At 32.1% G+C, this 23630-nt stretch overlaps 2 protein-coding genes across 2 annotated transcripts in view; one reads left to right on the top strand and one right to left on the bottom strand.

The window, feature by feature from the left end:
• The first annotated feature begins 5677 nt into the window (after positions 1-5677).
• LOC138337104 (3-hydroxyisobutyryl-CoA hydrolase-like protein 5) lies at positions 5678-8782 on the top strand. The gene is made up of 14 exons (XM_069286986.1): positions 5678-5831; positions 5939-6022; positions 6124-6192; positions 6472-6535; positions 6658-6815; positions 6925-7009; positions 7131-7216; positions 7343-7464; positions 7558-7618; positions 7733-7831; positions 7942-8043; positions 8163-8204; positions 8305-8420; positions 8587-8782. The coding sequence occupies exons 1-14, from the start codon at positions 5757-5759 to the stop codon at positions 8606-8608; spliced, it is 1185 nt and encodes a 394-aa protein (XP_069143087.1). The 5' UTR covers positions 5678-5756; the 3' UTR covers positions 8609-8782.
• An 11695-nt stretch (positions 8783-20477) lies between these two features.
• LOC138337236 (uncharacterized) overlaps positions 20478-23630 on the bottom strand; it is a 46666-nt gene continuing 43513 nt past the window's right edge. Inside the window, exon 2 of the mRNA XM_069286985.1 lies at positions 20478-22162. The gene's annotated coding sequence lies outside the window, so the exon portion shown is untranslated. The remainder of the gene's footprint in view (positions 22163-23630) is intronic.

Raw genomic sequence — 23630 nt, 5'->3', positions numbered from 1 at the left:
GTTTAATTTATCAGGTCTGACCATCCTTTCAATATTTGCTTTATCTTGAACTGGAGATGGAACTGGAGAGCTGCTAGATCTTGTTTGTTTAAGGATAAAGAAAGTTGAGGTACTCTGACCCCCATTTGATATTTGTTGGTACTCTTTCATGATAGCTTGATGAAATTCCTGGTATCAAGTTCATTTGTTGATGCTGATGCTGAGCTTTCTCAATCTCACCTATCTGTTTTATTTTACTTACAAAATAAATCAATGAGTTTCTGCCGAATAAGTTAATACATACACAAATTGATTGAATATCGAGTACAAGCCTGTAAATAATTCAGGTGTGCTTACTACAGTAGTACTAAATAGAGAAAAAATAGACATTTTCTCTTAGATTGTTGTTCTGTAAATCCACATCCACTTCATGTGTTCATTATGTTACAATTTTGGCATGAAAATAGAAAACATTATGACCAAAAATAGATCGATTAACTTGAAATGAAAACTAATTAGATGAAAGATTGTACTATGACTTACCCTCTTCTGCATATACTTCATTTCTGCATTAGCTGGTACATAAAATTGTTAAATATCACTCTAACCTTATAATTTTCTCATGAAAATCTTATAGGTGATATTGTCTGCTAATCTTGTTTTTTCGATGGATAAATCTTTGATTAGAATTCCAAGGACCACAAAAGAATATCTGATTGGTTTGAATTAGTTTTTGGAATTTGCTTTTAAAAATGGAGCTATAGAAGATAGAATAAAATGCCTTTGTCCTCAATGTTGTTTTGGAAAATGGCAGACTAGAGAGGTAGTATTTGATTATTTGATTTGCAATTCATTTCCTCAAAATTATTTCATTTGGGTTATGCATGGAGAAACAAGTGTGTTGCAAAATTCTAAAAGCAGAGAGTTTACTTAGGATACACTGCCTCCATAAAGTACTATAGAATTATTGATGAACGAAGCATTTCATGGCTTTAGGCAAGAGAGCTTTGATGTAGGTCTGTCACAAGTAGTGGCAGAAGAAGAGATATTAAAGGATATGCCCACATCATATGACAAAGACTTTTTTGAGTTGCTCAAAGATGGAAGGGAAGAATTGTATGAAGGGTATAAGTACTCAAAATTAGAGTTTTTGTTAAAGTTCTATCACATAAAATGTTTGTCTAGTCTAAGTGACAAAGGAATGACTATGATATTGGATCTACTCAGGGATGCCTTTGAATTTGCTACGATCCCTGATTCTTTTTATGAGGCTAAGAAAACTATCAACAAGTTATGTCTTGATTATGTTAAGATTGATGCTTGTACAAATGATTGCATTTTGTATTGGGGAGATGATGTTAATGAGGAAACATGCAAGAATTTTCATACTTCGAGATGGAAGCTTGATGAGAAGAATACAAACAGTAAAGTGGTCGCTAGAGGTAAGATTAAAAAAAAGAGACCTGCGAAAATTTTGTGTTACTTCCCATTAAAACCAAGATTACGAAGATTGTTCATTTGCTCTAAGATGACAGAACATATGAGGTGGCATACGGAAGGTGGTAACAAAGATGGAATTTTAAGGCATCCTAGAGATGGTGAGGCATGGAAGAGATTTGATACAATTTATCCTGAATATGCTTTTGAATCTCGAAATGTTCGATTACAGTTAGCTAGTGATGGTTTCAATCCCTTTGGAGCGATGAGTACTAATAATAGCATTTGGACAATAATTTTGGTTCCATATAACCTACCACCTTGGTTGTGCATGAAACAACCAAATTCTATTCTATCAATGATCATTCCAGGTCCACAAATGGTGGGAAATAACATAGATGTATACTTACAACCACTTATTAAGGAGTTTAATGGGTTGTGGAGTGAAGGTGTAGCAACTTTTGATTCATCAAAGAATGAAATGTTTAGAATGCGGGCAGCTCTTATGTTACAAAAGTTTTGAGTTTGGATGAAGTCACTTACATGGTATTTTCCTTTGCAGCCAGGTGATGTTAGTGCTAGTAGTCATAGTGAACCCCGCTGAAGTTTTATGAACAGTTGTAGATCCTTTCTTGAGTTTGGATGCTAGCGATCTAAAGTTTAAGCAATTTTTTGTAGTGATTTGAAGTTCAAGCAAGTTTCTGTACTGATTGAAAGTTTCTTGTAATAATATGGTTGAAGTGAATAACATGTTCCAATTAAGTTTGCAGAACTAATAGTACACCTTATGACATGTTTTTGTGGTGAACTATTGTGTTATTTCATATACTAATATGCCCTTTTAGGTTTGTCTATGTTAATTAATTAGTTATTAATATTTAATTTCCTGCAAAATTTTAGAAAAAGATACATTTCATAAATAGCAGGGGTTAAAACTCTTGTTAGTTTTAATGTATAATTCATGAATCGTGGGGGGTTTTTGACTCCCAGAGCATATAAATTGTTGGGGTTCTGAATCCTAGAATTTGTGCAGTTATCAATTTGTGGGTTCAAAACCCCGTTAGTGAACCCCCGCTACTAGTACCAGGGGTTAAAAAAAAACCCTACGACTTAATTGTGGCACACCTAATTGTAGGAGTTTCTGCAACTGCCCTAAAACAAAGTTGCGGGGGTTACTGACCTCCGAAATATGTAATTTTAACCCCCAGATTTTAAGTTTTTTCTTCTCTTAGTCTACAAATGGAATTGAACATATTTTTATCACATATAAATGTTTTTCTTTTCAATATAACCTTCAAACTACAAAATTTTGACATACTATTATATCAAACAAAATTATGCATCTCATTTTGCAAACTAAAGAATTTTAAAGACAACACTATTTGCAAAGCAAAATCTATTCCACAACATATGGTTTGCGAATCTTTTTCCAAAGATACATATGATAAAAATTCAAAAATGTTCTCTTAGGAACTATTTTTCTCCTTAGATAAATAATAAGAAGGTTACATTGTATGATCTTTAATCGGAATACCACAATTTTTTTTGTTACATTCTCACTTCGACCTTGCTAAACAAAGCAATGAACTGGAGAAGTAATGCATTTATCTTCTACTTCCATGATCAAATTCTCAGAATAAGTAGAATACAAAAAATACTAACAGTATGTTAATTTTCTTAAGATTGTTGTTTATCTTGTATTCCTAAGATACTTAGAACATAACTTTGAAGAACTAGGTAAGACACAACAAAGATTAAGAACATTCAAAACTAGTAAAGAATAGAAACAGAAACATTTTAGAAAAAATATACGAAATGTCAATCTGTGTTTAAAAAATCTTACTGATTCCAACAAACTTTGCAGAAATACGAAGTTATCAAAGTTTAATGAACCAGTGAGACCAGAAGAACATAAATTAATTCACAAATCTAAAATCTGTAACACATACCAGAATCTGGAAAAATAGAAAGAAGATCAAGCTCGCCGAATGCACAATATCCCCTTAAGGAAATTATTCCCCTTTAGTATTCGAGATTTAATTTGGAATATGTCCTCCCAGGATAGAATGATCTAAATCACTAGTGTATTGATACCCAAAACGTTGGTGTCATACCCACTCAACGACAATAAATTACACTTAGAATAATAGATTTAGTAGTAGAAAAAGTCCAGAAAAATTCTATTTTTTAAAATGAGAGAAAATTCCTCAATTTATAGAAAACAAAGGGTAGTGCCAAAGGGTTGTTATTTTGTCACAAACCTTTAAAAAGGTCGTCATCTTTTATAAAAGTCAAAACTTTTCATAAAAGTCATAATTTTTCATAAAATTCGCAACTTTTCATAAAAGTCGCAACTTTTTCATAAAAGTTGCAATCTTTGATAAAAATCGCAATCTTTGATAAAAGTCGGAACTCTTCATTTTTCTTTCATACCTTTGAAACCCAACATAATTTACTAGCAAAATAAAGATAATTTCTTTTCACAATTCGATAAATATGATGCAATATCTTAATTAAAACCATCTTTTCACTAGTCCACTTGAAATGAGACTGATCATAAATTTACAGCTTTCTAAAACAATATCATCTTTATAGAACAACAATCCTTTTCACAAAATAATAAATTTTACCATACAGCACTAATACTTGAACATCATTTTTTGGTTTATATAAAACCTTAAGTATGTCAAAATCTGGGTTAACTAGTTTCCTCATACAGCAATAAGAAAATGCAAAGCATCTCGAGATTAATTTTATTTTTATTTTGGTTTCTGTTTGATATTCGCATTGAAACTCAATTATTTCAATTTGCACCGTGTAAGACTCCAGGAAAGCGCTCTCTACCATGTACTTTTGCATATTTAAACCAGAAACTTCTAATTTAGAAAGAAGCAATCTACAGCACCACATTTTTTTATGGTACTTTTTAATCTGATTTGATATTAAGTATAGTGAACGACTAGTCTTTTTTGATTTATTCATAGAAATGTATTGCTTATCATTAGGAGCTTGCCTTAAATTTTGTTCAAGATTAAACCCAAAGTGCGTCCCAAAAAAGCCTTTGACAATATTCTATACTATATCATATTGAACACTATTTTTCTTTGACCTACTAAGCTTTTACCAGCAACTATGTATTCACATGTACCAAATATATCATCAATCTTAATATTCAAATTAACTAACCCATTCATATCGACATTGAACATAAAATATAGCCAATTTCAACCCCCACCCACGCACCCATAAAAAAAAAGCCATACTACAAGTTTTTGATAAATAAATTCTAATATTGATGATGATAACTAGTATAGTCATTTCGTGATTTTTTGGGGTAATGGTGGCTGATGGTGATTATAAATGATAGCTCTAAATAATTAAGATTAAGGTTTATCACAAATGAGGTGTTGTATACCATATGCACCTTAATTGTTCGATCAAAATTTCCTAAACTCGCATCAACATGATCTAATTAGTCTCGTCCCATTGTCATTCCTAATAGTGATTTGATCAAAATTTCTAAACTCGCATCGACCTAATTAATTTGAGTTTGAATTAAGTAGAATAGCAAGAGGTTGTTGCAACGTGCATCATTCTTAGGGGACGTGAAGTTGTAGGGATCCCTCAACTCTTTTTTCTTTTTAGTTATAACATAATTATAAAATCCAATGAGCTGTACTTAGTTATTTTAAGTTAGCACAAGATTTGTACTCAATTGGCAAATCTATTTAAATACACAAAATTTGTTATTTAAAACAAAAACAAAAAAAATGTGCCAAAACATAGATACATTCTTGAATGAAGAAAGTGCTGAATTTCCTAATAATGATTGACATTGATAAATTTAATAGTTTGATGAAGGATTATTTTAACTATCAGCAATATTTTGATGATATTTGTTTACACTTAAAATATCCCACTAATCACTAATTAACTCAATAAAAAAAATAGAATATATATGTTTTGCACCCCAAATATGATGCCACACATTTTTTCTCATTATTTTTTAAAAGTATTCAATCGTTTCGTTCCATTCACGTCTAAGTTTTGTTGACATTTTATATCATTAACTAATCAAGATCCTATAGCTGATTTTTTTCAATTATTATAATTCAGCTGGAATATGAAATTCATCACGTTTAATACTATAACAATGATTCTTTCAGATTACAGAGAGAAGAGAAAGGAAAAATATTTTAATTAATCATAATTAGAGCGTGTAAAATTCAATATATAAAGTCCTATAATTTCTTATGCACAAATAATATCTCCATTAATACTTTTGATCAAGCTCAGTGTTCCTTTTTTCTCCAGTACTAAATCAACCTAATTAAGTTGCTATGACAATAATATCTATTCCTAGTAGCACCACAATGTTTCCAATGCCTCAACAAGTATTCAGAAAAAATAAAGAGGTAATTACAACGTTACTAAAACAACTTATTAATGTCAAAAATATTCTTCGATATTATGGATCTTCGGTCCGATATATGTAGCTTAATATATTTTTGGTTGTCATTAGGTTGTTATGGCTGAGGAAATGGGTTGCGCTAGAATGCTCACCTTGAATCGGCCTGATAATTTAAATTATATATCAGCCAAAGTGGTATATATTTAATAATTTATACTATATACTATATATGTATGGCTATAAAATGGCTATTGCAATGTTCACCTTAATTTTAATATTTTTTTTTATATAATTAGGCATTAGCACTCGGGCAGAACTTTGAGAAATATGAGAATGATGATAATGCTGATTTTGTAATCATCAAGGTAAGGACTTATTAAGAAGTATTTTTTTTATAACGCATAAACGTGTCCTTTTTACTTGGTATTGGCTGACATCTATACCTTTGAATGTGTACAAATAGACACACATACGACGTCACGTAATATGCAAATTATCATGTAGGATCGACATGCATGGGTGTCTATTTGTTTAATTGTTGAAAGGCGATAACTATCTTTTATAAGGCCAAGTTAAAAGACATTTATATGTATTATATCTTTTGATTTTGCCAATTTAATTCTCATTAATTTGCACATATATAGGGGGCTGGTCGTACTTTTTCTGCTGGTGGAGACTTACATATGTTCTATGATGGACGAAACACAAGTAACTGTTTTTTTTTCCATTTGTTACTATATATATGTTAGAACTATACTATTGACATTATTAATTAATTACTACATGTTCTATTCATTTAAACTAATGAGTATATTAATTGTTTGAATTAGGGGATTCTGGCATTGAATGTATTTATAGAATGTATTGGCTTTGCTACCACATTCATACTTACAAGAAACCGCATATTGCTCTTGTTCATGGAATGTCAGTGGGTGGGGGTGCATCCTTGATGACTCCAATGAAATTCTCTGTCGTCACTGAGAAAGCGGTCAGTACATATATCGTATACTTATCTTATAAATGATGATCTGATTGTACGAATTCAACCGATATTTAATTTCAAGTCGTCTAACCTTTTTGTTGATGTAACTTTACAGTTTAGTTCTACTCCTGAAATAAATATAGGGTTCCATCCAGATTGTGGCTTCTCATATATGCTTCCGCGTCTTCCAGGCCGACTAGGTAATTAAGCACAAGACTTGACTCCTACCTTGTATTTTAATACCCAATAATAATATATATGTAAAAGAGAAAGTACCTCTCCAAAAATATGTTAATTAATTAATTACATGTATGTATGTAGGGGAATACGTGGGCTTAACAGGAGAAAAACTAAGGGGTAAAGAAATTGTTGCTGCTGGACTAGCCACTCATTTTGTTCCTTCACAGGTTAGTCCAAGCTTTTCCTTTTCTTCAGAAATTCACCATACACTACAACAAATATTATATTGCCGCTAAAAAGTTTTACTGCCTTTAATTATCTCTTTTGCTCATATTTTTTATTTCAAATGCCAGAAATTATTTCAGTTGGAGAAGCGTTTGGTGAGCCTAAAAAATGGAGATGAGGATACAATTAGATCAGTCATCAATGAATTTTCCTCAAATATTCACATTGATGAAAGAAGTATCTTGAACAAGTAATGTCTCATATAATTAAATTATTATTTTGAAATTTTGCTTTGAAACGAAATATTGAGAGTAACATTTTTATTTTTCAAATTTATGTGTAGGTTGTCCATAATCAATAAGTGTTTCTCCAAGAATTCTGTGGAGGAAATTATCGAGTCATTTGTAAGAATTCATTTTTCTAATTACATGATATTTTTAAATTTTCTACCACATTGCATACTAAGTGAAAAAATATTCAATTTTTTTTAAATGTATTTTCTGCACTAACTTTTTCAGGAAGCTGAGGGAAGTAGAAAAGGAAATGATTGGATTATGCCAGTACTTAAAAGACTAAAGAGAGCATCTCCAACATCATTAAAAATAACATTGAGATCGGTAATAAATCTTTTATTATGTTTATTGAACTAGAAAAATAACTTTATCAAGCGCTCAAAACTTTATAAGCATTCAAAAATAACCTTACCTTTATTCCTATGTTTTTTTAGATACGAGAAGGAAGAACACAAACTATATCTGAATGTTTGAGGAGAGAATTTAGAATTTCAATGAACATACAACGAACCATAATATCTGGTGACTTTTATGAGGTAATTAGTTTACAAATTCGTTTAAGTAAACTCAATCTTATCATGTACATCATATGTAGAAGAACACTTAATTTGCGATTACTAATTTAAAGTTCATGAAATATTTTTCACATATGAAGGGCATAAGGGCTCAGGTAATTGACAAGGATAAGTCTCCAAAGGTATGCACCTTTTTTTCTTAGTATATAAGTAATACTTAGTATTTATCAATATTGAATCATGTGCTTTATTATTAAAATATTTCTCTTTCATTTTATATAGTGGAACCCTTCAACTCTTGACAAAGTGCATGATGATCAACTTGACTTAATCTTCAAGCCATTTGAAGATCATGACTTGGAACTTCAAATTCCTGTTGATGAAGAAGAATTATACAGGTTTGAATATTGGAGTGATCATATATCAGTTGCATTTTATCCAACAATAGATTTTGCAATATATTATTATTATTATTATTATTATTATTATTATTATTATTATTATTATTATTATTATTAGTTAATAGTCATTAATCTTGCATATATTTGATCTAATAATTAACAGGTGGAGAGGAAAATATGAATAATTCCAGCTATTCTCATCTCAACCAAGTGAACGTTCAAAAGGCATTCCCATCAGTGTCGTCTCGTGAAAGTGTCTTTGTATAACTTGTTTTTTGTTATTAGTAACATACAACAAAGTATATATTTATTTGTTCCAAAACATATATGCAAGTATACGTGATCTCCAAATAATATAATGGTTTGCAGTCAGATATTGATCTCATGGCAACTTGATTTTATAGTTTATCAAATTCCAAAACAACATTCATGCAATTGAGTGGGTTTTTTAATTGATTCAAGTGGGTCTTTTAATTATGGATAGAATTAATTAAATAAATATTGAATATGTATTTAAGATTGAGACATGTGTGCACCGTTAATACACCGCAAAACGTGGACAGTAAGGACATCGATGTCCTAGAAATATAACAGAGAATATTATTGAGATACCATTCACGATAATTAAAAAATATAGAAGGTTAAAGTTGGATCCATAATTCTTGAAACAATGTCAAGTGTCATGATCCGACTCTACAATCCAACCGAGACACAGTATTTAAAATCACGAGTGATCCCCAAGCTAAACCTTGGAATATCATATAATATAAAAATTGAAGCAGATGTTGTAAACTGAAAGAATAATTATAGTAAAGTTCAAGAATAATCTTTTACAATTGAATACTAATTAATGTAAAGTTTCTAAACTGAATAAAATGATTAGCCTGGTAAAGGCTCCGAAATTGTCTAATAACTAACACAATTGAAGTGAATAAAATATAGTGACTCATAACTGAAGTCCTCTGAATGCGACGATGACTCGCCACAATGCTAAAGGTAGAGGAACTCAATTAGAGTCAAAACTGTGACATATGACATAAAATTTAGAGTAACAAAAATGTATATTTGAGACCATATTTCCTGAAATTATGTCTATAAGGATGCATATCTAAAAATCATTTTATCTTAAAATCTTATAATGATAATATCAAGAAGACATAAAATAAATGAAGTAAATCTTTAATGTGAGAGCGTGCTCGATATACATTGTGTGAGCTCACGATGCACCAATTTACAATCCCAATGGGGGAGGGTTTCATATACCTTGTCAGTATATAGATTCTTTCTATCTAATGTAGATCCGCTAATCTGAGCCTCTCATGGCTAAATGGTCAAATGCCAGAGCGGTGAAACATAATTCTACGATAGCCCATAGTTTTAAAATTTTGAGCTATCTAATACCCTCGATGCTAAACTACTCCAAAAACGTACTATCTACATAGTTCATAACATGTCTATTAACTTATCTAGTAGCTTATAATGAATCTTGCTCTAAGATATTTTTCTAAAACATATATGACTTTGTTACTATGCTCAAATCTGTTAGACGGACCTCAAATCTTTCTTTCTAAAATCATATGTTGAAATCCCTTTCTGAAACATATCTTTCGAATCATGAGAAAAAAATGTAGAACTTGTGGATTTTCAAAAAGAGCTTTCATAATAATTTAAGGACTCTAAAATCATGCTTTAATATATAAGCTTCAAGAATCATGGAAAAAATCACGTCAAGAACTAATAAGAATGACAATGAAAAAAATCTTGCTCAACATTAAAAAGGCTGAAGTCGACAAAGTTATTGACTTCCAAAGTGGGTTAAATCAGTGAACTATTTATGTTCTTAGATCAGCCCCTTACACTTGGCCATGAAGACCTTGAACACTGGTACCCCACATTAATTATACTTGGCTAGAATTTCTTAAAATGAGGAAAATGAATTTTCTAATGAAAATAAAAAAAATAAATTATAAGTGATATTCCATCTCTTGACCATCCCACTCCCCACCCGATCCCTTTCCTATAGTGTTTTACTAGATAATACATAAATGTTCTTGGACAAATTATTTAAATAAAAAGGTTTATTTCTAAAACAAAAACAATGTGTCACGCTATTCTTGAAAGAATAAAAACTGTTGATTTGGTAAATAGTAGATTAAATCCCTGTCATTGGAAATTAGCTGAGATTTCTGCAAACTTAAGGAGATTTGAATGGAAACTGTTAATTGCCACAATATACCTTATTTTATCTAAAATTAGTGCAGCAACACAAGCTACTAGTGGATATTTAATAGTTTGATGAAGGACTATTTAAATTATCAGCAATATTTTGACGATATTTTTTTACGTTATTCGTCTTTCGTATTTTATATTTTTATAGTTACTTTTACTCAGGTTTTGGGGTATTTTTTAGAGTGAATAAGTTTTTTTTGTCTGTCTTTTTCTTGCTTTATATTTTTTATTTTCTTTCGTTTTCGTTGGTTGAGGCTGACTTATCTTGGTGAGAAACAGAAGTGACATTAATGTCCATTTTTGGATCGTAATGGGTCCATAACAAGGCAATTCACAAAGCATTATAATCAACGTGTTGCCTTTTTTGGTAATCCTATTTTCATTCATTAAGATTAATTAAGTGGGCTAATTGAACTCATCACCTTATTTTCATTACTCCCCAACACTAGTAATGAATGGGATTACAAAATTGTATAAGTTTATAAGGTTTAGAAGAACACTTGCCTCAAGTTCAATCAAAAGTCAATTCAAGACTTGAGCCTTTTCTTTCCGAACAATTTTCAGAGCCACACAATCTAATCCAATCACGTAATTATATAAGATTCCAGAATTAACAACACATAATTATATGAGGTTTGAACTCAAAATCTTAACTAGAAAGTATTGCTTAGGTCATTTGAAACTCGTTGTCGCAGACAATTTCGAAAATGTAGGAAAAATTCACATTTACCATTTTTGTTTTGAAACTCAAGTTCGTGAAAAGCCTTGTCATTTGTCAATCAAAATCCTATGTTTTGTAGTTAAAATTCATAAGTATTCGAAGGGAATTGAAATTTTAGGGTCACAAAAGCTTAATTTAGCACAAAAGATCTTTTCAAACTCGCCTCCGAGGGTTTTACAAAGCTCAAAATGGAGAAAAATGGATAAAATCCCAAGGGTGTCAGGCAAAGGGGGTCTCATATGTAGCAAAAGTGACCTATGGTTTGCAAAAGCAAACCCCAAAAAATTCCGGCCTGCACTTTACGAATTAACCGTCATTGCCGCGAAGGTCACGATCGCGAAAAGGCCAGACACTATCGCAAAGGTCTGGGGTCTCACCTCCCACACTTTTGTGATTAGTATCTCTCAATCACGAGGTTCACGAAACTAAACACCCTATCGCGATCGCGAAGTGTAACAAACTCATACCTGATCCCAATTCAGTCAACAAAAAAATTATCGAATGAACCATTGGGATTCGTTCGAATATGCACATTGACTAATCTCGAAGTTTCAAACTCAATGGATCCATCAAAATACAAATTTGAGGAAGGTCTCCTTGACCCAACATCCATGAAAGTCACAAGAAACTAATATGACGTCTAAAAAACCTAAAACAAGCTCAAGACTTCTGAAAATTCAACCAAGACCTCTTTTGAGCCTAAAATAATCCCCAAATTCAATGGAGCACTTGAAAATTTGATTCGAGCATTCGAATCCCAAATGTTGACCAAAGTCAACCCAAGGCTAAAACTGCACAATTTTCTAACTTGGGACCAGAAATCCAAAAAAAACTCCAAATTTGAAACTTACAACTCTCTTAAACCAATTCTCACATCTAAAAATTGACGGAATTAACGAATTTCATTCCGACACTCGAAATTTTATTAGACACCAAAAAACACTTTTTAACAACATTAGCCTTTCAAATTTCAAAATTCCCAAAATTCATAACTTTTTAACTTAAAACCTGAAACTAGTTTCAAAACTCACTCAAAACGAGTTGGGATCAATATTTTGTAATTTTGTAAAAATTTTGAATGGTAATTTTGTAAAAATTTTCAAAAATGACCGACAACACGACAATAGATACCAAAACAATCTATTTTTAATTTCATACAAAAATATTCAAGCAATTATCATATCCCAAACATGGGTATTAGTCTCTGATGTTCATAGCAACCTACAAAAGATTTATTATGAGAAAAAAATAGAAAAAATAAAACAAGTCTTTTATTTGAGTGGGTATTTTAGTTAATTCGGGTGAGTCTTTTAATTATGGATATAAACTAAATAAATATAGGATAGGTCATAGGTGTTTAATATTGTCATATGTATTCCATCGTTAGTAGAAAGGATACATATACCCCAAAACTTGGATGGTAAGGACATTAGAATCCTAAAAATATAACGAAGAGTATTTAAATATCATTTACGATAATACTAGAATATAACTATCCTTTTTTGATTCACTTTATTGCACTAAAGTCACTTTATTACTTTTTAAAATGAAGATATCATTCAATTTATTATAAAAGTCACTAAGCAATTTTTTGTAACCAAAATTCATTCAACTTTACCTAAGTATCACATAAAGTCATTAGGACGAAATAAAAGAGATACACTCAACTTATAATGAAAATCACTAAACAATTTTTTTAAACCAAAAGTCACACAACTTTACCTTCATATTGTTGGAAATGAAGTACAGAGAAATATGGAAATAATAAAAAAGGAGAAACAAAATTGCGACGGCGTTTTAGTTTTAGATTAATTGGAAGTACTCAAATAACAAAATATGCCCACGTGATATATAGGCTAAGAGATAAATAATTAATCTAAAAATATAGATCATGTAACCCACTATGACACTTAAATAACAATACTAATAAAATTAGAGTAAATATAGGAAACTACTTAACAAAGACCCAAAGACTAGTTCTACTAAATTACCCATGTCCCAATTTAGTCAATCTTTTTGAATCACTTTTTAACATTCCCTCTTGATTCAAAACTACAAACACCAAAAAATCCTCTGAAGTATCAGAATTTCTCCTCCGATGAAGCCTTTGTCAATACATGAGCCAACTGCTCTTGTGTGCTACAATATTCCAATAATATTTCCTCTTTTGCTACCAAGTCGCAGATGAAATGATAACGAATATCAATATGCTTTGTCTTGCTGTGAAATGTTGAGTTCTTTGTCATGGAGATAGTTGTTTTATTGTCACAAAATATCACTGTTGCTCCTCTTTGCTCCGGTTGAAGATCAGCTAACACTCTGCTTACCCAGACGGCTTGACAATCTGCTGAAGTTGTTGCAAAGTACTCAGTTTTTGAAGCTGACAATGATGTTGTAGCTTGCTTCGTTGAACTCCAACTAACCACACTTGAACCTAAAGTAAAAACATTCGCCGAAAAAGTACGTCTATGATCCAATGAACTTTCCCAATCACTATGTGTGTACCCACACAATCTGAAATTATCAATTTTTGAGTACCAAATACCAAAGTCAAAAGTTCCAACAATGTAGTGCAAGACTCTTTTTGTTGCTCCATAGTGTACCTTTGAAGGTTAATGCATAAACCTAGTTATAACACCAATATGATATGCAATATCGGGTTTAATATGCGTCAAATATATTAAACCTCCAACTAAGCTTTTGAACCTCTTTGCATCCGTCAATTCTTGTTCACTTACATATTGCGATTCTCATTGATATTCATTGGAGTATCCACATGCTTGCAATTAAGCATGTCAAATTTATTGAGTAGGTGTCTAGTATATTTCTTTGTGAAAGAAATATTCCCTCTTCAGTTTGATGGAATTGAATAAGTAATGTAATAAACCATATCTGACGTCTCAAACTCATTCATCATTTTAAACTTAAACTCTTCCAGAAGACAACGAGAAGAACTAGTGTAAATGATATCATCAACATAAAGGCAAACTATAATGAAATCATTACTATAACACCCCTCAAATAACTTAGGTGAATCTAGAATATAAAATGATTGTCATGATTGTCTAAGGTCCTAAAATGGTCCAAAATGTGGTATTGAGGCAGTTTCTAGAGCTTTAGATGCATTGGAAGTCAAACGTCAAAGGACGACCAAGACGTTCGACGACTAAGTCACCTATGTGCATCATATGTGATTATATGCTTGTATGTGTGTTTCCTAAGTTAATAAGGTCATTATATGAGTTATTATAGCATTTATAGGCAGTGTGTCAAGTTTCGTGAAGTTTGGAAGTCAAACTCTAAGAATGTCCATGACGTCGAATGATTTGCCTTGAAATGACCTTGTGTGTCTTGACATGTTTCGTCAAGTTTCACGTATTCGTTTTGGATTAAATTCATGTAAGAGGTCCTAAACTCGTACACAAACATATTTGGATTGGAAATGTCCAGGTGAAAGTCCCCATGGACCAACCAAGGGTCCTTGAGGAAGGACCCTTCTCAAGAGCCAAGGTTGTCTAGACCAGGCCCCAAACGACTGAGGCAAACGACGGCTCGTGGGCCAGTCGACGCCCCATCGTTGAATGTCATGGGTCAATACTTAGCCTAGGACCTCAATATCCCAAAGGCAAGTCCCTAAACCAAACGACGAGAGGACAGGACGGTCTGTCTGTTGGCAAACGGTCCGTCAATTGCCAGTCGTCGATGGTACTGGTCTCCTGCGTGAAGTTCACTGTTAAGTTAGCGGCGACGTTGTAAATTCGCCCCATCCAAATAAGAGAAAGTACGGTTAATTAGAGGTCTTTTGGGTATTTTAAACATGTTTATAAACCTTTAACAATTTGAAGATTTCATTCTTCAAAAATCAAAACCCAAATTCCCTTAGAAATTCTTTAGAAACCCATTGGAGCGAAAACTCAAGAAAGGGCTTGGATTGGAGAATTGAGTGGATATTCTTCATCATATTGGAGTATTAGCTTTATTGAGGTATGGTTTTTGATCCTTGAAACTCTATTCATCAAGGATCCCAACTTTCAAAGAAGTTTTCTAAAGTTTTCAAAGATGAATTATCCAATTTTATGATCTATCCATGGGTTCTTGCATTAAAGGTTTTAAAGCATTGTATATTGATCGAATTTTTGTTAATTATATGATTTTAACTCAATTAACCTATGAACCCATGTAGTTGATGAACCCTAGTTTTTGACTACTTTATGGGTTAAGTGATATTGATCTAATGTTTATGAATTCTAGTGTAGTTTTCTATAGGCTAATGATTGGTGTGATAATTGTGTTGAGTTAGTACCTAGGTTGTCTTAGATTGATTAATCTATATTGAATTGACCTATTTTCACTGAATATCATAGTGTATGTAATGAATTATTGGTTATGGCCATGGGTAACGACCTTATGGTATTGAATTGGATGATATAGACATGGATTCAAGTAGAAAGAATGGATTGGTAGTACTCTGCCCTAATCCTCTTTATTTTATGTTAATTACACTTGATTTATATTGTGATTAGCATGGTCCCCTTATGGTGGTGGTTCTATGTCTTTTACTTGCAATTGATGTGGCCTTGTCGGCATTACTTTATGTATTATGATGATCATGGCCTTATTGGCACTACTGAAGTATTATGATGATTTGTTGAGTTGATTTATGTGAAGTATGAGCATATATATATATATATATATATATACATGTGAAGTAATGTGAAAGTATGTGTCATTTCTATATATATTAGGAGATCATGTTAGACTATGACTATGTGCTTATGTGTGTAGTCTTAGATGTTGATGCATGATTGTTCCTACTTAACGATATTAGTTGTGATGGTTATATTTATGATGATACGGTAATATATAGGATGACATAAAGATGATAAAAGTCATTCCTAAGTGCTTCAAAGAATGATATGTTATATGTAATAAAGTAAAGTATGTTGTGTCTTGCTTTAGTAGACTTGTGTCCCTTACTTGATACATGTAGGATGATATGTGAATACGAGATGTCTTGACTAGGAAGGTTTAGTGCACCCTTGTCATGTGTGAATGAATGATTTGTGAGACCCTAGATGGTGTTAAGAAGGTCATGAACGTGGAACCTTAAAGCTAGTGGTAAGGTTATGAACATTAAAGTCGAGAGCCAAAATAGTATCATTAATGTAAAGGATGATGGACTTAGGTTGATTGTCTGGAAAGGCATCATATCATCCTTAGGAAAGTCATGATGATCTATCTTATTCGCCATTGAAAGGTAACCCCAGTGGACCTCTTTGGTAGGGTGAATGTGATTGGGTCATGAACTAGATATGGAACCCCTTTGTATGAAACTTTAGTGTCAATTACTCTATGAGAACAAAGGCTAGCACCGAGTGATTATGTCATGGGAAGTATCTATACTTGAGAAGGAGACTAGAGTGCAATATAGCTCTACTTGAGAATGAAACTAGAGTGCATAAAAATCCTTCATATCCCTTAACCATGTGCCTATATGGGATGTGTCCTATTTCTACCCATGGCAAGTAGAACACCCTTATAGGAGTAGGTTAGAACTTCGGATTCCATGTCTAGCAATTATGGTCTATGTCGGTTATTGTCTATTCTCATCATGTGGGATACCTACTTGCATTAGAGAAGTTCTATGAGATTTAGGTGGTGGTATGGGACACTATGTAGACACTACACAATAGGCTTTGAAGGTGTTAGTTAGAGTTCCTAGGTCTTGTCCAAGACCATTACTTGAATGTCCTTATGTGATGAATGAGTCTTAAATGAACTAATGAAAGTAATTACTTAAGTTAAGAAAGCATGTTAAATGAATAAGTATTTATCTAGAGTAGTTAAGGGTTGTCTAGTTAAGGTGTGAAGGGGGCATAGGAATGGTTACTTCGTATCTTACCTAGATAAGTCTTTAGAATGACTCTAGTTAGAGAAGATGTTGATTATGTGGACATGATATAAGCCTTAAGTAGTCTTAAGGATTATTTAGGTAATCTTGAAGAGGTCAATCATGGATGTTATCTTCTTGATTTACTTAAGTAAGTCTTTTGATAACCTTTGGAAGGAGAATGTCTTATTATCTATATGTTGATGTATTAAGTGAGAATGATTCTGTCTTGGGTAGTCTACAAGATTTCTTAAGTGTGTGTAAGGGATTGTATGGGTGGTTGCTTCACAACTCACTCAAGTGAGACTTAGAATCGCCATTGGTAGAAGGATCTCATGTTCATGTGTACGGTGTCATTGTAAGTGTGTGTTGATCTCATTATAGATGGTCTTAAGGATCATTTAGGTGTGCCTAGGAGGTTGTATGGGCGGTCTCCTTTTGTATTACTTAAGTGAGTTTTAGGATAGATTTTAGTGAGGGGATTACATGCTAGGAAGTGTCTAAAGTGAAGATAAGGCACTTCACTATACAGTGAATGAACTTCACAATAACAGTGAAATGATTCATTGTAAAGTGACCTTAAAAATGTACTAAATTGCTTAAATGTTATCTTATGTGTTTCTAAGATATTAAATGTTATTCTTATGATTATGATATGATATTTAAATGAAAAAGATGCAAAATTCTAATAAATGTTCATTTTCATGTTTTTAATGCCACACTTAGTACATGTGTTTGTACTAATTCCATGCTTTTATCTATCTCTATAGTTTTTGGTAGGTGAAGAGCATTTGGGAAGCATAACTTGGATCGTGGCATCATTCAAGTGAAGTTGAAGTATGTCCTCATTTGACTCGAGAGCATAGATGTCTTTTATTTCCTTTGAAGTATTGTAATAGACTAAGTATTTGTATATTCATATTGTATAGGTCATGTCCCAAAGTATTCTCGTGTCTAAGATTTGATGAAATGAGACTTAGTATTCCCTATGAGTTTTATATGAAAGAATTTTTAAAGACTTATATAATGTTTATGAAAATTTTTAATTCCGCACTACTTTTCATATGTTTATATGCGATGAACCATACGGAAGGGCTTGTACAAGACCTCCGAGAGGTCAAGTACGCCGTGTGCATTACGAGAATGTCATATCTTCTAGGGTGTGGTTTTGAGATGTGACAATTACCTTCCTTCTTCACATATAAGGTGGATTCGTTCTTACTCCTTATGTATCCATTTTTATTTAAGTATCCATCAATCTTGCTATACCACGCTCAAGGGGATTGCTTGAAGTCATACAACATCTTTTTCAGCTCGTACACCTTTATTTCATTGCCTTCCTTTGTCAAAAGCTTGTACACCTTTGTTTCATCGCCTTCTTTTGTGAAACCTTCGAGTTGTGTGACATAGACTTCTTCTTGTAAGTCTCCATTAAGGAATGCCTACTTGACATCAAATTTATAAACTGCCCATTGCAACTGTGCAGCCAATGATAGAACCAGCCTCAATATTTTAAATTGAGCTACCAGTGAAAATGTTTCTTCAAAATCAACACCATATTGCTGTGCATAGCCTTTTGCCACAAGACGAGCTTTGTGATTTTGTACGTTACCATCTACAACAAATTTTATTTAAACACCCACTTTAGACAAATTGCATTTTTCCCTTTTGGTAATTCCATCATCCCATGTTCCATTCTTTTCAATGAATTTCATTTTCTCCACCATTGATTTATTCCATTCTTGTTTTTCTGCAGCTTCTTCATAATCTAAGGAACCTAAAACGGAAAAAACAAATTGATAAGTCGCATAAAGGTTATTAGCATACTTGGGATTTGATGTTCTAAGTCTTATTGATCTTCTTAATGAAACTATCTCATTTGAAGACTCTTCATGAGTTGCTGAGATTGGTGAGGTTGGTAACTCCATAAAAGAACGTGAAAGTGAACTTGCAGGGGTTGACCCTTTTCTTCTTCTTCAGTTATTCCAAGAGGCATAGGAATATCTTGTCGGACCAACTTTTTACGACATTACCAGCTTGTATTTTCATCAAATATTACATCCCTTCTGACTGACTGAGATCTTTCCATTAAGAGTTATTATACAATTTATTTGCTTTGGATTGAGTACAATAGCCAACAAAAATGTAGTTGTTAAGCTTTTGACGAGCTTGTGAGTTTACCATCGCATAAGTAGCACATATAAGAACCCGTAAATGACTTATATTTGGTTTCCTACAATGCCAAGCTTCATAACGAGATTTATTCATAACAACTTTTGTTGGTGAAAGATTCAGCAAGTAAATAGATTGTGCCACAGCTTCTGCCCAGAATTGATTTGTGAGTTTCTTTGCTTGTAACATGCTTCTTGTCATCTCCATCATAGTTCGGTTCTTCCATTCAGCGACATCATTTTGCTCTGAGGTATATGGAGTTGTTAAATCCCTATGGATGTCATTTTATTCACAAAACGAATTGAATTCGTCGAACATGAACTCTCCTCCTCTATATATGCGAAGAACAATGATACTCAAGCTACTTTGATTCTCAACCAAAACTTTAAACACCTGAAACTTTTCAAAAGTTTCCGACTTGTTTTCTAGAAAATACACCTAATTTATGTGACTATAATCATTGTAAACAACAAGAAACAACGAATTCCACCTAAGGACTTAGTCTACATAGGACCACATAAGTCGGGATATATTAATTTTAAACATTTAGAACTCTCCATGCTTTTCTAACAGGAAAAGATTTCCTAATTTGTTTCCCATAAATGCACCATTCACATAAATTAAGAGAGCTAATTTTCGGTAATTCAAGAACCATACCTTTATTACCTATCAATTCAGACCCTTTATATTGAGATGACCATATCTCAAATGCCATAGCTTCGAGTCTTCCTTTGCACTTGCAGCGAGAGCAAACTTTTCCATGTTAGAGACGTCCAACAAAAACATATTGTTTAGTGTCTTAGTGATGTGAAACTTTTTGCCGGACTTTTTATTTGTAATGACACAAGTATCATCATCAAACAAAAGAGAATATACATCAGTCATTAATTTTCCAACGCTAAACAAATTGAATCCTAAATCTAGTACGAATTGAAAATCATCCAACATTTTACTTTGTCGTGTTTAGTGTCTACAACCACCTTGTCGTTTCTTTCAACTTGCATCTCTTTTGTGTTGTCAAGTTGCACCTTCTTATTTTGTTTCTCATCAAGCTCTCTGAACATAGATTTGGCCCCTGTCATATAATTTGAACAATCACTATCTACGAACCATATATTACTTGTCTTATGGTTTGTATCAATGCAAGCCATTAAAAAGATAATTTTCTTCCTCCTTTTCTTCTGCTGCAAAATTCATTTTTTGGTCTTTAAACCAACAATCAGAGTTTATATGCTCATAGTGGTGGCAGTGATGACATTGAATGTCATTATTTGTGTTGCCTTGCTTATTGAACTGCCTATGCCCATTATTTGTTCCTCTACCTTTTGCATAACCACAACCTCGACCACCACGGAATCCTCTACTTGCTGGACCATTATTATCTCCATATTTAGTGGTTGCGTCTTTCACTTGAAATGTCTTTTCTTCGTTCTTCTATACTGATCAATTGATTCTCTCCTTATAAGCTTGAAGAGATTCCATCAATTCATCAAAGGAAAAAATTGATAGATCCTTAGATTCTTCGATAGCCGCAACAACGTGACCAAATTTTGGATTCAAGCTTCTCAATACCTTATCAACAATAATCTAATCAGTAACCTTCTCTCCGAATGATCGCACTTGACTGACAATTTTCATTGCTCATGACATAAAACTTGCAATAGATTCACCATTTTTCGTCATCAAGGTTGCAAAGTCACATTGAAGTGATTGCAGTCTCACCACAATAAATTTTGAATCTCCTTAAAACTCTTTCTGCAGAATGGATCATACTTGCTTCAATGTAGTTTTTGTTGCGATTAGTGAAAAAATGTTGTCATAGATAGCCTACTGGTTAAGCACCAGCGCCTTAGCATCTTTTTTCTTGTTGTCTCGCAACCTATTTTCTTCATCGAGATATGTATATCCACGTTCTTCTAAGTCCCAAAGATCTTGAGTCTTGAGCATAGTTTTTATACGTGTACTCCAGAATTCGTAGCTTTCTCCCTTGAAGACAGGAATGAGTATTGTGTCACACTCAATGAACTATCGTTAGTTGACATGACTAGCTCTAATACCAAATTTGTTGGAGAAGAAGTACAGAGAAATCTGGAAATAATAAAAAAGAGAAAGAAAACTGCGACTGCATTTTAATTCAGATTAATTGAAAGTACTTACATAACAAAATATGCACACATGATATATAGGCTAAGAGATAAACAACTAATCCTAAAATATAGGTCATGTAACCCACTATGACACTTAATCCGCAACACTAATAAAACTAAAATAAATATAGGAAACTACTTAACAAAGACCCAAAGACTAGTTCTATTAAACTACCCATGTCCCAATTCAGTTAATCTTTTTGAACCACTTTTTAACAAATATTACTGAAAATCATAAGGACGAAACAAAAGAGATATGATCTTGTATGATACTTAGACAAAGTTGAATACATTTTATTTACAAACAAATTGCTCAATGATTTTTCAGCATTCTTCAACAAATAGCATTGGTAAAATAAAATAAAATTTGAGTGAACAATCGAGAAATCATCAATCTAATGAAGGACATAGATTAGGGTGCGAAATGGAATTTGGATGAAATTACGTGCCAATATAGTTTCAGATTCTATATCTTTTTTTTAGTGATGATCGTGTCCAAGCTAACTCACATGCACTTTTATTTTTTTACTGGATATCTCTTACCCAAATTCCATATCTGATTATCACTACAAAAAAATAACTTTTATAATTTTGTACTCCTTGTGAATTTGATTATGTCTGATTGTTGTGGATTAAAAACTTTTATAGTTTTCTACTCTAAATAAATTAGACTATGCAATTCAGTTGAAGAATATGAAAACTTCACCTACTAAGTATATGTTGTACTTTTGATTTTCTATAAATTTCACTGTTATATAGAAACATCCTAAATATTAAGTTGTATGTCTATTTATGATAGAGAAAAAAAATTAGTGACTTAGAGTATAATGATTGTCAAAGAGAATTCAAACTCTATAATTCTTCCATAAAATAATATTTTCAAAAGTGGTTTCATAATGCCAATTTCGATAGTCTGGGAAAATGTGTGGAAAAACTATTTTCAAATACTTGAAAAATACTTTTGAGATCACATTTAAAATGTGTTTTTTTTTTTGCTTATGATAAAAATAAAATTAGACTTGGTGTCTAATTTAATTTTGGAGCAAAAGAAATATATGAAATTTAATGATACTTTTGTATTATGTTAGACCCACAAAATTCTTGGAGTATATTTAGTATTGTGGTTGTTGAGTTTCTCTATTACTAGTATTTGGTGTTACTAGTATGAAACTACCAAATTATATGTATATTTGTTCAAAATAATTGAGTTCTTTTATGTAAAAGTGTCACTTAAAATGTTGTGATTTTTCATGTAATAATATGTCTATGTTATATAATTATTTGTATGGACATGAATGTCGGTGAATAGTCAGTTGTCATGTTTTATAAAAGAATCACTTGGACTATATCCCTTTATTGGACCCGATGAGACTTTGTTCATGGGTAGTTCTATAACAATCAAATCGAAAGTTATGGAAAGGTCCTTATAAAATGATATTTGACAAGGTGTTGACTCTAAACAATATTTGTATCACATAAAATTGTAAGAAGTTGGAACAAAATATTTTAGAAAAAAGCTATCTCGCGAAAAACTTTTCAAAATCAATATTTTATTTGTTCTTACTTGCTTGAGTCAAAGTTGGTGACATGAACACTTGGTGCACGTCAATTAAAAAAAGAACTTGTAAGAAAAACTTATCAAATTAGAAGTTTTGTCTAACTTTGAGTGCATTAAATAAAAATTTCAAATTTGTGTGAAATCTAAGTATGCTGAGCATTCTTATAAATTCGTTGAAAGGAATTCTAATTCCTTATGATTGATTTACATCTAACATTTGTGATATGAAGTTAATACCATCTCGTGGTGGGAAAAAGTATCTCGTTGTTGTATCGAAAAATATTATTTTATAAGTTATCGACTTTTTAGAGTCGCCACTTAATTTTTAAAGAAAATAAAAAAAAACTGTGGGTTTCAAAAGACTTAAATAAAAAAATCATTTGAAAACTTTAAAGGGGGTTCGGGGATTCAAATTTACGTCTTAGGAAGGTTTTTAAGGCATCTAAAACATCCGCTTACTTGCGGTTTTTCGATAACTTACTTAGTTTGG

The sequence above is a fragment of the Solanum lycopersicum genome, chromosome 7, assembly GCF_036512215.1.
Source record: "Solanum lycopersicum chromosome 7, SLM_r2.1".
Lineage (NCBI taxonomy): Eukaryota > Viridiplantae > Streptophyta > Magnoliopsida > Solanales > Solanaceae > Solanum > Solanum lycopersicum.
Note: the sequence above shows the minus strand (reverse complement) of the source record. Positions and strands in the feature narration are given on the sequence as shown.